We start from the raw sequence: 12,810 nt of genomic DNA, 5'->3' as shown, positions 1-12,810 counted from the left end.
GGCAAACAGATCACCTGACCTCGCTCTCTTCAGTCCTTTGTTCTCCCACTGGCCAAAACCAGCTGGCTTCAAACTTAGGTAGGGCCTTTGGATCACCAGTTGCTAGTTCCAAAGTGTCCAGGCTGTTGTCTGGGGTTCAGGCTGCTAGGCAGTGTCACACCTGGTCCTCTGCAACAATAAACACTCTTCCCCACCACCTGATTAAACATGCAGCAAATAGGGGAAACTGAGGCACATATAATCATACAAAACATTAAGAAAATTATCTACTTCATCACAGCCTTACATTTAGGTTGCATAACACTTCATTATAAAATATTCTGGCTGCCTTTTTTAGAGAAGTGATAACTCTTCCACTGTTTGCAGCAGGCTTTTAAAATATGGCAGGGGGAAAGATCTTGTGCTAGAGAAGTGCCTTTTCTTTGTCTCATGAAATTCCACTCAGGTTTAGCTGAGATATATATGCTTTGGAACATTGCCACTTCTGTTGCTTGAATTGTCAGCAAAATTTCAGCAACATTCAAAACCATCATAGAATCACAGAATTGTAGGACTGAACGGGGCTAGAGAAGTCATCTAGTCCAGTCCCTGCACTCATGGCAGGATTAAGTATTATCTAGACCATCCCTGACAGGTGTTTGTCTAACCTGCACTTAAAAATCTCCAATGATGGAGATTTCACAACCTCCCTAGGAAATTTATTCCAGTGCTTAACCACCTTGACAGTTAGGAAATTTTATCTAATGTTCAACCTAAACCACCCTTGCTGCAATGTAAGTCCATTGCTTCTTGTCCTATCCTCAAAGGTTTAGGAGAACAATTTTTCTCCCTCCTCCTTCTAACAATCTTTTATGTACTTGAAAACTGTTATCATATCTCCTCTGTCTTCTCTTTTCCAGACTAAACAAACACAGTTTTTTCCATCTTCCCTGATAGGTCATTTTTTTCTAGACCTTTAATCATTTTTGTTGCTGTTCTTTGGACTTTCTCCAATTGTCCACATCTTTCCTGAAATGTGGCTCCCAGAACTGGACACAATACTCCAGTTGAGGTCTAATCAGCGTGGAGTTGAGCAAAAGAATTCTCATGTCTTGCTTACCACACTCCTGCTAATACATCCCAGAGTGACGTGTGCTTTTTTTGCAACACTGTTATACTGTTGACTCATATTTAGGTTGTGATCCACTATAACCCCCAGATCCTTTTCTGCAGTACTCCTTCCTAGGCAGTCATTTCCCATTTTGTATGTATGCAACTGACTGTTCCTTCCTAAGTGTAGTACTTTGCATTTGTCCTTACTGAATTTCAGTCTATTTACTTCAGACCATTTCTCCATTTTGTCCAGATAATTTTCAATTTTAATCCTATCCTCCAAAACACTTGCAACCCCTCCTAGCTTGATATCATCCGCAAACTTTATAAGTGTACTCTCTATGCCATTATCTAAATCACTGATGAAGATATAGATCAGAACCAGACCCAGAACTGATCCCCGTGGGACCCCACTTGTTATGCCCTTCCAGCTTGACTGGGAACCACTGATGATTACTTTCTGGGAACAGTTTTCCAACCAGTTATGCATCCACATTATAGTAGCTCCATCTAGGTCGTATTTCCCTAGTTTGTTGAGAGGGTCATGCGAGATAGTATCAAAAGCCTTACTAAAGTCAAGATAGACACTATAATAGGAACTCCAGAAGTATACATTCTGCCTGCTGCCATACAGCTGTAGTGGATTGTGGGGAGAGTTGGGCCAGGCTTCCCTGACAAATCCTCTCCCCATCCCACCAGTAAATGGGCCCAAAGGCTCATCCACCCATCCCTGTTGGAGACCATGTGGGCAGCAGCTCCCCCCACCTCATTGAGGGAGACGAGAACTGAGCCAGGTTCCACCTAGTCGCCCTGAACCCTCACTCTAGTGGCTCTTCCCCCTCTAGGATAACACCCTTTTCTTTTGATCAGCTAATGAAGTGAGTCCTGTAGTACAAGCTGTGCTGCAGTGCTGAAGGTTCAGGGTTCAAACCCTGAGGATGGTGCACAATGGGGCATTTGTTACAGTAGTACATAATAAAATTTGGTTTTACCTTTTTACTTTTTAAAAACGCCTACGAAACTACATACAAAAATTAAAAGAATGTTATTTAGTTTGCAAAGTCAAGAACAAAGTTAGCTAATGCAAGAATTACAATTGTCTGTGCAAGCTTTAAATTTGGTCCTCTTGTACATACGTATTTAATTCCATGATCACATAATAAAACCATGTAGTTTCAAATGGACTCCTGCCTGTTTCAGGACAACGGTGCTCAGGGAATGAAAATCAGGGTTATGTAGTGAATGAGGCTGTTTGTAGGATCTCTACCTTATTTGCTATACAAAATTGGAAGATGTGTAGCAAACAAGGCAGGAGACTGCAGGAAGAAAAAGGATGCTCTTGTAGTTAAGGCAGGTGAATGCCACAGAAGAGAACTCACTGCTATCCCTGCCTCTGCCATAGTTTTCCAATGCAATGCTGAGCAAGTAATTTAAACCACAGTTTTGGCAGGTGGCTACTAGTTGTGTGTTCCTCATTTTCTGGTTGTCGAACTTGACATACTTGGGCCTGCTTTGCAAAAGTGTGGAGCACTTACAACTGCACATGAAGTATATACTTGATGTGGATGCTCAAATCTTTTTGTAATAAGGCAGTGTGGTCTGGAGGAATCTGTTCAGGGCTGGGAGCCAGAAATTTCTGCATCCTAGCTCTGTCACTGATTCACTGTGTGCAGGGCCGGCTCCAGGCACCAGCTGAGCAAGCAGGTGCTTGGGGCAGCCAAGGGGAAGGGGCGGCATGTCGGGCTCTTTGGCGGCAATTCAGCGGGGTCCCTGTCCCTCTCGGAGTGAAGGACCTGCCGTTGAATTGCTGCCGAAGAAGAAAGAGGCGTGGTGGAGCTGCCGCCGATCGCGATAGCTGCTTTTTTTTTTTTTTTTCCCCGCCGCTTGGGGCGGCAAAAACCCTTGAGCCGGCCCTGACTGTGTGCCACTGGCAAGTTTTTTTTGTCTCAGTTTTCTCCATCTGTAAAATGAGGCAAATAATGTTTTGTTATCTCACAGGGGAGATGTGGTATGAAATTCATTAATATTTGTGAGCCACTCGGATATTATGGTGATGAGTGCCCTAGAAAAGACCGAAGAAATGAATAATTATGTATTCAGTTTAGGGTTTGGATAGCATGCAGTAAATAAGGCAGGAAGTCACACTGAATGATAAAGATAAAAAGAAAAACTGAATAACTTTTATTCCCTGAGCACTATCCATCCTGTACATTGAACGAGGCAAGGGTCCTGTGGAAACAAATAGTAAGGGATCATGTAGTTAAAGACTAGATCATAATACATGTGCACAAGGGGGATGAATTATGGTTGCACAAGCAACCTTTGTATAGTATCTCGCACAATGGCATGACTGATCTGAAGAGTTGTTTTTTGGACTTAGCCCCAGGTTTGTTTGTCTTTAGTTTTGGGGGGAGGGCATTAATCCCCCATTTTTACTTCTACCAGTGTTTTCATACATTAACATCACTAATAATTGTTTTACTTTTTCCTTTGTCCCAAATCCAGCATAGTTATCACCTATATTTTGTATATTGGCTTGTTTTCTAACAGCCTGAAGTGCTGAATTAACTTACTACTACTATCTTAAATAGTGCAAGGAGTTTACGAAATAGCTGGTCTAGGCTAGACACTGATTAGGCATTTAACTGCAGAAGTTCTGTAGAACAAATTTGAAATGCTGTGCATGACCTGCTAAGATGTGCACAACAGCTTAGAAGAAGAATGTTGCAAGGAACATTTACTATTGTGTTTCAATTTTACAGGAAAAATGTTTTCAGTACTGGCCATCAGAGGGCTCTGTAACTCATGGAGAGATAAATATAGAGATAAAGAATGACAGTCTTTTGGATGCCATAAGCGTAAGGGACTTCATAATCACATTCAATCAGGTATTGTCTTGAAAGTATAGTGTTTCCTACACTTCTAACTATTTATAACCATGATAGATTTATGAACTTGTGCTTTTGTGTCTGTGTGGTAAGCCAAGACAATACATTACATAGGTTTTGTGAGAAATAAGGTGTGTTTTATATCAGCAAACTGTCAGCTAGCCTTTTATTAATTAAGAGAAAGTACTTATATGAAACCGTTTGTTTAAGGATTCACATCACATTAATCAAATGAAAATTCTGGCCAATTCAACATTCCCGCTTTTCATGTGGTGGTTTTATTTTGTGCTAAACAATGCAGTTCTTCTTACAGTTGTTGGGAATTGTAGTAAAAAAAATGCACATGCATGTTGCTGAAAATTTGCCCAAATGTATTAAATTATAATTAAATCTCTTTATAACACACATACCTCTGCCCACCATCAACTGTTTCCAGACAATAGGATCCTGTAGTCGAAGGAGTGATACTCTCAGGGCCATTCTTGAACCTTGTGTGGTTGTTATGGACCAGGATGTAGGCAGTCTGGCCTAGTAGTCAGACCTGGAGTCAGGTCTAGTGAGCAGAGCAGGCATCCAGGTTGGGGAACAAGCCAAGGGTCAGCATGAGAGTCAACTACTAGTTACCAGAGCCAGGGGTCAAGCCAGAGTCAGAATCAGGAATCGATGGTGAGGGTCAGAGATCAAATGACTGAGCCAAAGGTCAAACCAGAATCAGGGTCAGAAATCGAAGGCTGTGTCAGAGCCATGACTGCTAACTGTTGATTGGAGTCAAGGCATAAGGGCAGGAACTGGAGGAGAGGAAAGGATAATGTATGGAGATATACCTATCTCAGGGCACATCTTCACTACCCACCGGATCGGCGGGTAGCGGGATCGACTTATTGCGTCTAGTGAAGACGTGATAACATCGATCCCTGATCGCTCTGCCGTCGACTCCGGAAATCCACCGTGGCAAGAGGTGGAAGTGGAGTCGACGGCGGAGCGGCAGCGGTCGACTCATCACCGTCCTCACAGCCAGGTAAGTCGACCTAAAATACGCAACTTCAGCTATGCTATTCATGTAGTTGAAGTTGCCTATCTTAGGTTGACCCCCCCATAGTGTAGACCTAGCCTCATAGAGCTGGAAGGGACCCTGAAAGGTCCAGCCCCCTGCCTTCACTAGCAGAACCAAGTACTGATTTTTGCCCCAGATCCCTAAGTGGCCCCCTGAAGGATTGAACTCACAACCCTGGGTTTAGTAGGCCAATGCTCAAACCACTGAGCTATCCCTCCCCCCTAGGATCAAGCACAGAGCAGGAGCATGGTGGGGACAGGAGCAAAGATGGGATGAGGCAGGAGCCAGAAGCAGAGTAGGAATCAGGAACAGGGTTGGTGCAAGAGGCAGGCACAAGCAGGGTCCTATGCAGCTACAACAGGAAATCGCCTTGTTGCTCAGACATTCTTCCTGTGCCTCCTTCTGGCTTAAATAGCATAGTTGGACTAATCTGCGGAGCAGGGTGATCCTCCAGTCAGGGTCCTCATGGATAGTGCCTGGGCTGAGGTTACTAGCTTCTCGGCCCACCAGATTTCAGCAGACATTGAGTGGCTGTCTGGGGACTCCCAGGCCTTGGTTCAAGACCGGGATATCACAGTGTTATGAATATCACTAGAAACGTCAGCATTTGTTTGGTAAATGATTGCATCATTGTTTTTTGAAAATTCTTAGTTTTCCTGCAGTAAAAGTTTAGAATCTGACTGACTAAAGTTTATGCGTGCGCACACATGCACGAGACAAAAGGAACTAAGCTAAAGCAATGAGTTTATGAAGTATAGTAAGGGATTGTTATAGGTATCCTGCTACACAAACATCCATTCCTGGCATGCTTTGACTTCTGACTGTGATATTGTAAACCATTAGAAGCACAAATAACACAATTCAGTTTGTGTTCGCACAGCAGCTCTTTCACCATCACTATCATGCTCTGCATCCCCACCTACCATGCTGCCTAACAGTGTTAATGTCAGTACAATCTGGGTACATCTGGATGAGTATCCTATAATGCCTGTGCAGAGAATAGAGTACCCAGAGAACAAACACACAAAGCAGCAGCAGCAACATTTGGGGCAGTGCATTCTAGAATATCCTACTGCACACACAGCTGAGGAGGAGGACAGGACAAACCATTTGCACAAATATGATTAAGTGGTCTAGTCTTCATAGCACAAAACAGTGTGCCAAATAGGACGGGTTTGCCTGCACTGAGCTTTTTTTTCAAAATGTCCTTCAGGTGCATTGCTACCTACCTGTGGTGGCAACCTTGGAAATTCTAGTGTAGACAAGGAGTTGATGTTTTTACCTATAAGTCATCTACATTTGCTTTTGAGGAAGGTTGGATGATTTGAGCTCCCATCATTGTTACCAGCAATGGAGCAATACCAGTAATAGTGCAACCATGGGAAATCTTAGAAAAAAAAATCTCAGGGTAGTTAAGGTCTAAGAGGGTGCAGAGACCACATTTTTCCAAGCCTGGCCAGTTCTAACCCCATCTTTTGAGGTGGCTTGTTGGTTAGCCAGGAATAACCCTTGTGCCCAGGGGAACATAAGCACAACAATGGAGTTTGGCCTCTGCATCAAGGAGGCAAGAAGCTCTTTCCAACTTCTCCATCTATGCCTCACAGTCTATCCAGACAGGAGCCAAGCACAATCTAGCCCTAAATTTTAGTCAACAGATACTGAACTCATTCTTCTCATAATGATTTCTAGAGTAATGCCACTTGAAATGGAATAATATTTCTCTGTGTATTGTTCAAATCATCACAAAGAGATTATAAAATTCTACAGAACTATCAGTTTTCGACTGCCCTGTATTTTTCCTACATTACCTTGCTTCTTTCACACCAAGCTCTATAAGTGTGCAGTTGTGACAGCACTTCCCGTGCTCCCCCTTCTTGTGCACCCTTGTTGCACTACGTCAGACCTGGCTCATAGTAATTATATTTGGAATAATCATGCAATGGTGAGAAGTCATAATAGAAAACTGTAATGAAATAAATACCCATCTATGCCCTTTCTGTAAGAATGCTTAAATAATCAACATCTCTAGGGGCAAAGGTGGTTAATTTTTCAGATAACAAATAAAGTTGGATGAAACTGAATAAAAGGGTTTAGACCACAAAAAGGTCCTCGGTTTGTGACCTTGAAGTTTTCACTGACATTTTGGATACAGCCTTAAGCGTGATGAAAACCCTAAGCCATTGATTTTCATATTTGAAATTAATAGTCTCTACAATATGCCTTTAGAACCAGCTCGATGAAACAGTTGTGGAAATCAAAGGGGAAATTATAGGGTAAATTTTCAGTATACTCACAGGGCATTAAGAGAGAACTACCTGAGATGCATGATTAATTTATCATGCAGCAGGTTGAAAATGGCCCCTGTATCATCATGTTACAAATTTTTGTATAAGAAATGTTAAAGGTAAAAAAAAAAAAAGTGTCCCTGCATTTTAAACTGACAACTACATTAAATCTGTTCCTGCCACACTTTTGAATTATCAGGAGAAGCAGAGCAGACTTGTCCGACAATTTCATTTTCATGGATGGCCTGAAATTGGAATTCCTGCTGAAGGAAAAGGAATGATTGACCTCATTGCAGCTGTCCAAAAACAGCAGCAGCAGACAGGAAACCATCCAATTACTGTGCATTGCAGGTAAGACTTATTTCTTCTCTGCTTTTTAAAAAATTTTGTAATCATTCCTATGATTTATGATCTGTATAACATTCTCCGTCTTCCCTTTCTTCTGGTTTGGTGATTATCATGGCAATGTTCTATTCCAAGGGACTGGACTGTACTTTTTAAAACAAAACAAAACCAAAACTCTGTTTCTTCCTGGATTAGTTAGTAAACAATACAAACCATTAGCCCAAGCCTCACTCCCCTAGTGGTGAGAGGATATGTGTCAATTACAGTTGCCTGAGGAATAAAACATTCGAATGCACACTTGCACCTGAACTTCATTTAGTCTTGTGAGTGGAAAAGTACAACTGCAGTGAAATTTTATAAAAATGTATATTGCAGTAGCCCCCAGAGGGCCCAGTCAGGATCAGAATTCCATTGTGCTATCTGCTGTCAAGACATATAGTAAAATGTGGTCCCTGCATGAAATCTAATTTTAAGGCACACAAGTGAGTTTAACAAACAGGAAGGAGGAGGAATTGGGAGAACAAGGAGAACAGTGATAAGATCACACTTTTACATCACTAGCGTACAGCTTAATGAATGTGATACAATTAAAAGGTATTTTTTCCTCAGACATTTTCCATTTCATTTATTTGCTTCCCCTTTAATTTCTGCCCAGTTTGTTTAAAAAGAATAATTATTATTTATTTGCCTTTGCCTGGATATTTTATTTTCTTCAAACCCCTGTCTTTTTTCAGGGGTTTTTAAAGTCTGTTTCTTTTTTGTTTTGAACTTTCACTTTTGCCAGTTTTGGGTGTTTTTTTAGTGTCTTTGCTCATTCCAATAGAATAAAAATTATTTTTTTTTAATTCTTTACCTATTTTAGATATTTTTTAAATCAAAATAACAATACACTCAGTTCCCCTGATATCCCTTTTCTATGTCCATGTCCTTACCAATGTTACTGCCGTCTCCCCCACAAAGAGTCGAGTCTTCTTTAACAAGGCAAACTCAAGCCCACTGTTAACAAACGATATCACTGGAGCTCCTGAGGCACTGAAGGGGAAGTTGCCATATTCCTCAAGTGGGGGGTTATTAAGCTCATGCTTAACATTGACATCTCTTGACACTGGCGACTTTACAACTATTGATTATTTGGCATTATTCTAAAACCTGTTGAAGGAAATTTGACAATTTGTAATTAGCATGTAAACTCTTTAGGGCATCTCTTTATTCTGTGTCTGCTCTATGACTGGTGCTCCCAAGCATTACCTTGATACAAATAGTAACTATCACTTGTCTCTAATTTCCCCTTTTGGGGAAGATTATTCAGCAGTTTGTGGAGGACAACTCTGGTGACATCTGGAGTCCTCAGATTACCCCCTTTTAATCCGGCTGTTGACTTGGGTGTGGTGCACAAACTGCACTAATTTCATTGGTTGATTATCCCTTAGAAATAGAGGTCAAGTTCCCATACTGATTCTTTTAGATCTAACAGTAGCCTTTTATTGTATTGACCCTGAGGTTTTCAGCACCTGTCTGTGGTCTCCAGCAGGGGAGACGCTTAGCATCTGCAGTATGATGGTGACAGTGAATGTTATTTGTAGAGGTACGCCCGTCTTTTTTTTCAATGAGGTCTGCAAACTGGAAGTGCCTTTGGATTTTGGCAGCAGCCATTTGCCTTTTGATAACAGGCAATTGATTATTTCCCTCTCCAAATTGGTTGTTGCAATGTGCTCTACAGGGAATTACCCTCAAAGACCACTTGGAAGCTACAGCTAGTGCAGAATGCAGCTGCCCACTTACCAGCTAGGAGTTAGTGATGGAGAGCATATTACACCTATTCTCTGAAGGGTGCACTGACTTTCAGTTTGTTCTGGGAACAATTAAAGGTGCTGGTCTTGATCCGTGAAGCCTATGATTTGGGTTTGGGTTACTTGAAAGATCTGTGTTCTCATGCACCATTGGAACAAACAGCTGTGGTGACACTTTTGCTAACAGTGCCTTGATTTGAATGTCGGGGAGCTTGAGTCTGTCGACATACAGGACATGGTCTAAGAATATGCACATTAATTAACAGAAAAAGCAATTCCTCTCTCCTACCTTTTGCTTCTGATTTGTTTTGTTCTTTGCTATTTTCACATATTTTCCCTAAAGGCTTGTTTTCTCTGTACCAATTGAACTCGTGGACACTAACAGTTTTAGTGCCTGATTCTGCAGTTTGACAGTGGATTCCAGCAACTACTTTTTGAAATCTGTTAGTAAGTCAGGACGTTGAATGCTAATTAAAGCGGGTAAAATATGGGATAGTTTTAGCCAATCAGTAGGGAGAAAAGCCACTCTTTTGCCTAACAATATTCCTTTGGTTAATGCAACACATTGGAAGTCAAGGAACTAGAACCACATATTACATCTAATACTTCCATCCTCTCAGACCCACAAAAGCTTTGAAGAATTAGGTTAATGATGTAGGCCACATTTCTCCCTGAATTTTAACATATATTTATTTCAAAACACCACTAGAATGATAAAAACAGTATTCCAAAATCCTTAAGACTTAGAACTCTCTACTCTTCTCAGTTACATAGATTCACATGAGAGTATATTTTGGAAAATCATCTGCTATACTTGAAAACTCTCACATCCACATTCTTAAGGCTATGACTAGAACCTTCTCTCAGATACACATAGATTCAAATCTTGAAAAACCACCTAGTGCATTTCAAGTCCAGCAGCTGATTTTCCAAGATGGATGTTAATGTGAGCCCATGTATTTTGAGGATTAAACTCTAAGCCTTTAGGAATTTAGGAATTTTCTGTGCAAGTGTGAGCTTGCAATTGCAGCAGCTCTTTGCCCAAGGTATGCAGTGATTTCCACATGCTTAAGAGGGGAAGGAAGCCAATGGGGCAGATCCTCAGGTAAATTGTCTACTGAAGTGAATGGAACTATGCCAATTTACACCAGCTAAAGACCTGCCCCCTGGCTTGATTCCCCTCTTAAGTATGTGTTTTAGTGTCTTTATTCATGGGAAGTTCAGCTTTCACCTTCTAAGTAGAAGGATCTAATTTAGCCATTTTTATCCATGAATGTTATGTCTGTAAAGCAGAATGCACTCTTATTTAATTTTTGAGTTGTGTACTTTTGATTATAATCTCTGCCACCTGCAGTAGCATACATTTAGTCAAGTACTTGGTTTAATTTTTTGTTTAAATCATATTGCATACAGAAAATTAAATGTCTAATGTAGCAATTGTTAAAGCAGGTTTTGGTTATCCACTGTGATGTGTTTTTCTGACAGAGAAACATGACACTAATAATCATGGGTGAGCTGTTTGTATTTGTATGCAAATTATTATCAGCAAAAATAGGCTTTCCTTATCCCTTAAAATATAGGCACATTACTGATTCATATATCACCAAAATCATTGTTTGTCATTTAGAGAACTTGCAAATTAAAATAAAAACTGCTTAGAGCAAATCTGTTTAACATGCCTATGACTTATTAAACATTACAATCAAGTTCTTAAAAACAAAACTGGGCAATGAAAAGTAGTGACGTGCTGGAAGTGACTAACTCTTTGTGGTTCATACATGAGACAATGATTTTTCTTTTGTAGTTGTGCCTCCAAAAAGGCAAAAGAGGAACTCCCAAATGCTGACTGTTCACTTTGGTTCTTGAGAGCGGCATCTCTGGTTACAAGGGAGGGATGCAGTAACTGGAGATTTACTGGGAAATGTCTAAATTTAGACTGTCTGGAGTAAAAAGTGGAAAAAAAACTAAAATCCTTGGCCCTAAGTCATGTTTCCTACCTTATCTGCAGTTTTAAAATGCCTCTCAGATGAGGAAAAAGTGGTGGTTTAAAAGGTGAATAGAGGCAAGGTTATGATATTCTCTGCAATTTCATAAATAACTTATCAATGGAGGAAACATCTCACAGTGCACAGGAGCAATTCTTTCCCTGGCCAAAATATGTATTATCTTAGAAGGAAAAAACCAGACATTTTCACTGAGTATGATGAGGCAGAATCCTCTTAAATAAAATATTACTCGAGAGCTCTGATGATATGAAACCTGACAATGAGGAGGGGTGATATGGTTTTGTTACTTTGTTTATCTCAGAATTTTGTGTAAGGAAGTTTAACATAACCCAGATTTTCCCCCTCTCTTTTTTGATGCAGTCTGTGAATTGTTTTTCAATCTCTAGTATGTGTATATATGTGGGTAAAGAGGTTGTACTAATTAGCATTTATTCCTACTTTTTAAAAATAATACATCCTACCTAGAGATCAACATGAGGAAATCTAGTGCTACCTCGTACAATATCATTTTCCTTTTTTAGCCCTGAGCTACTAGACGCTCCTTCAAATGGCTGCATAGGGAGCAAGCCCAGTGGTTGAAAGCTCTCTGATACCTTGGGATTTTTGCAAGTAAGTTAATGCAGATCTTATCAGCATTAATTCACCTGCTTTTCCCTTCCACAATATTGAACACGCCTCTTCCAAAGGATGGATATGGTAGCAGAACCTCTGAGAGCACAGCTTCACTGCCAGGGGCACTGGAAGAGGGGGCAGAACTAAGTCCAGATTCATAGGGCTGCTGAGCAAATGGTTGTGTGTGCGTTGATGCATGTTTGTGTGTATTCCAGATCTTCTGAGTTTGGGAGCCAAACATCTCTTGGAAAATAGCCCATATAGGGGACAAGAAGGCCTGTTGTTATCTACAGCTCATAAATGAATTTATTATATGTATCTGGAATGATTACATTTTTCCTTTGACAAGAATTTATAAATAACATTTTAAAATAAAATAATAGCATTGATACAGTTAAATCTCCTTGGGCTGAAATGTGTATTTGAAGAAGGACTTAACGACTCTATGTGCATCCGAAGAAGTGGGCTGTAGTCCACGAAAACTTATGCTCTAATAAATTTGTTAGTCTCTAAGGTGCCACAAGTACTCCTGTTCTTTTAACGACTTTAGCTCACACAAACAGACATATAGCAAACACACACTTATAAGATACTGCAATTAACATTGGAAAATCTAAAACAAATCCAAATAATGTATCATCATTTTACTAGATTATTCCAGATTTCCTGCTGGAATTTGCTCATATCCCTGGACCATATCCTTCGAATTTTGCTTGAGTGAGAATTGAGGTGCCTGTT

The 12,810-nt window shown here is 40.5% G+C and overlaps 1 protein-coding gene across 7 annotated transcripts in view; it reads left to right on the top strand.

Annotated features, from left to right (window-relative positions):
• PTPRE (protein tyrosine phosphatase receptor type E) overlaps positions 1–12,810 on the top strand; it is a 243,335-nt gene that overhangs the window by 219,330 nt on the left and 11,195 nt on the right. For all 7 annotated transcript variants that reach the window (XM_042856720.2, XM_008169760.4, XM_042856719.2 and 4 more), the window contains 2 exons: positions 3,855–3,980; positions 7,519–7,670. In XM_042856720.2, the coding sequence (XP_042712654.2) occupies positions 3,855–3,980; positions 7,519–7,670 (278 nt within the window). The remainder of the gene's footprint in view (positions 1–3,854; positions 3,981–7,518; positions 7,671–12,810) is intronic.

This window comes from Chrysemys picta, chromosome 7, assembly GCF_011386835.1.
Source record: "Chrysemys picta bellii isolate R12L10 chromosome 7, ASM1138683v2, whole genome shotgun sequence".
NCBI classification, from domain to species: Eukaryota; Metazoa; Chordata; order Testudines; family Emydidae; genus Chrysemys; species Chrysemys picta.
This window is presented reverse-complemented; position numbering and strand designations above follow the sequence as displayed.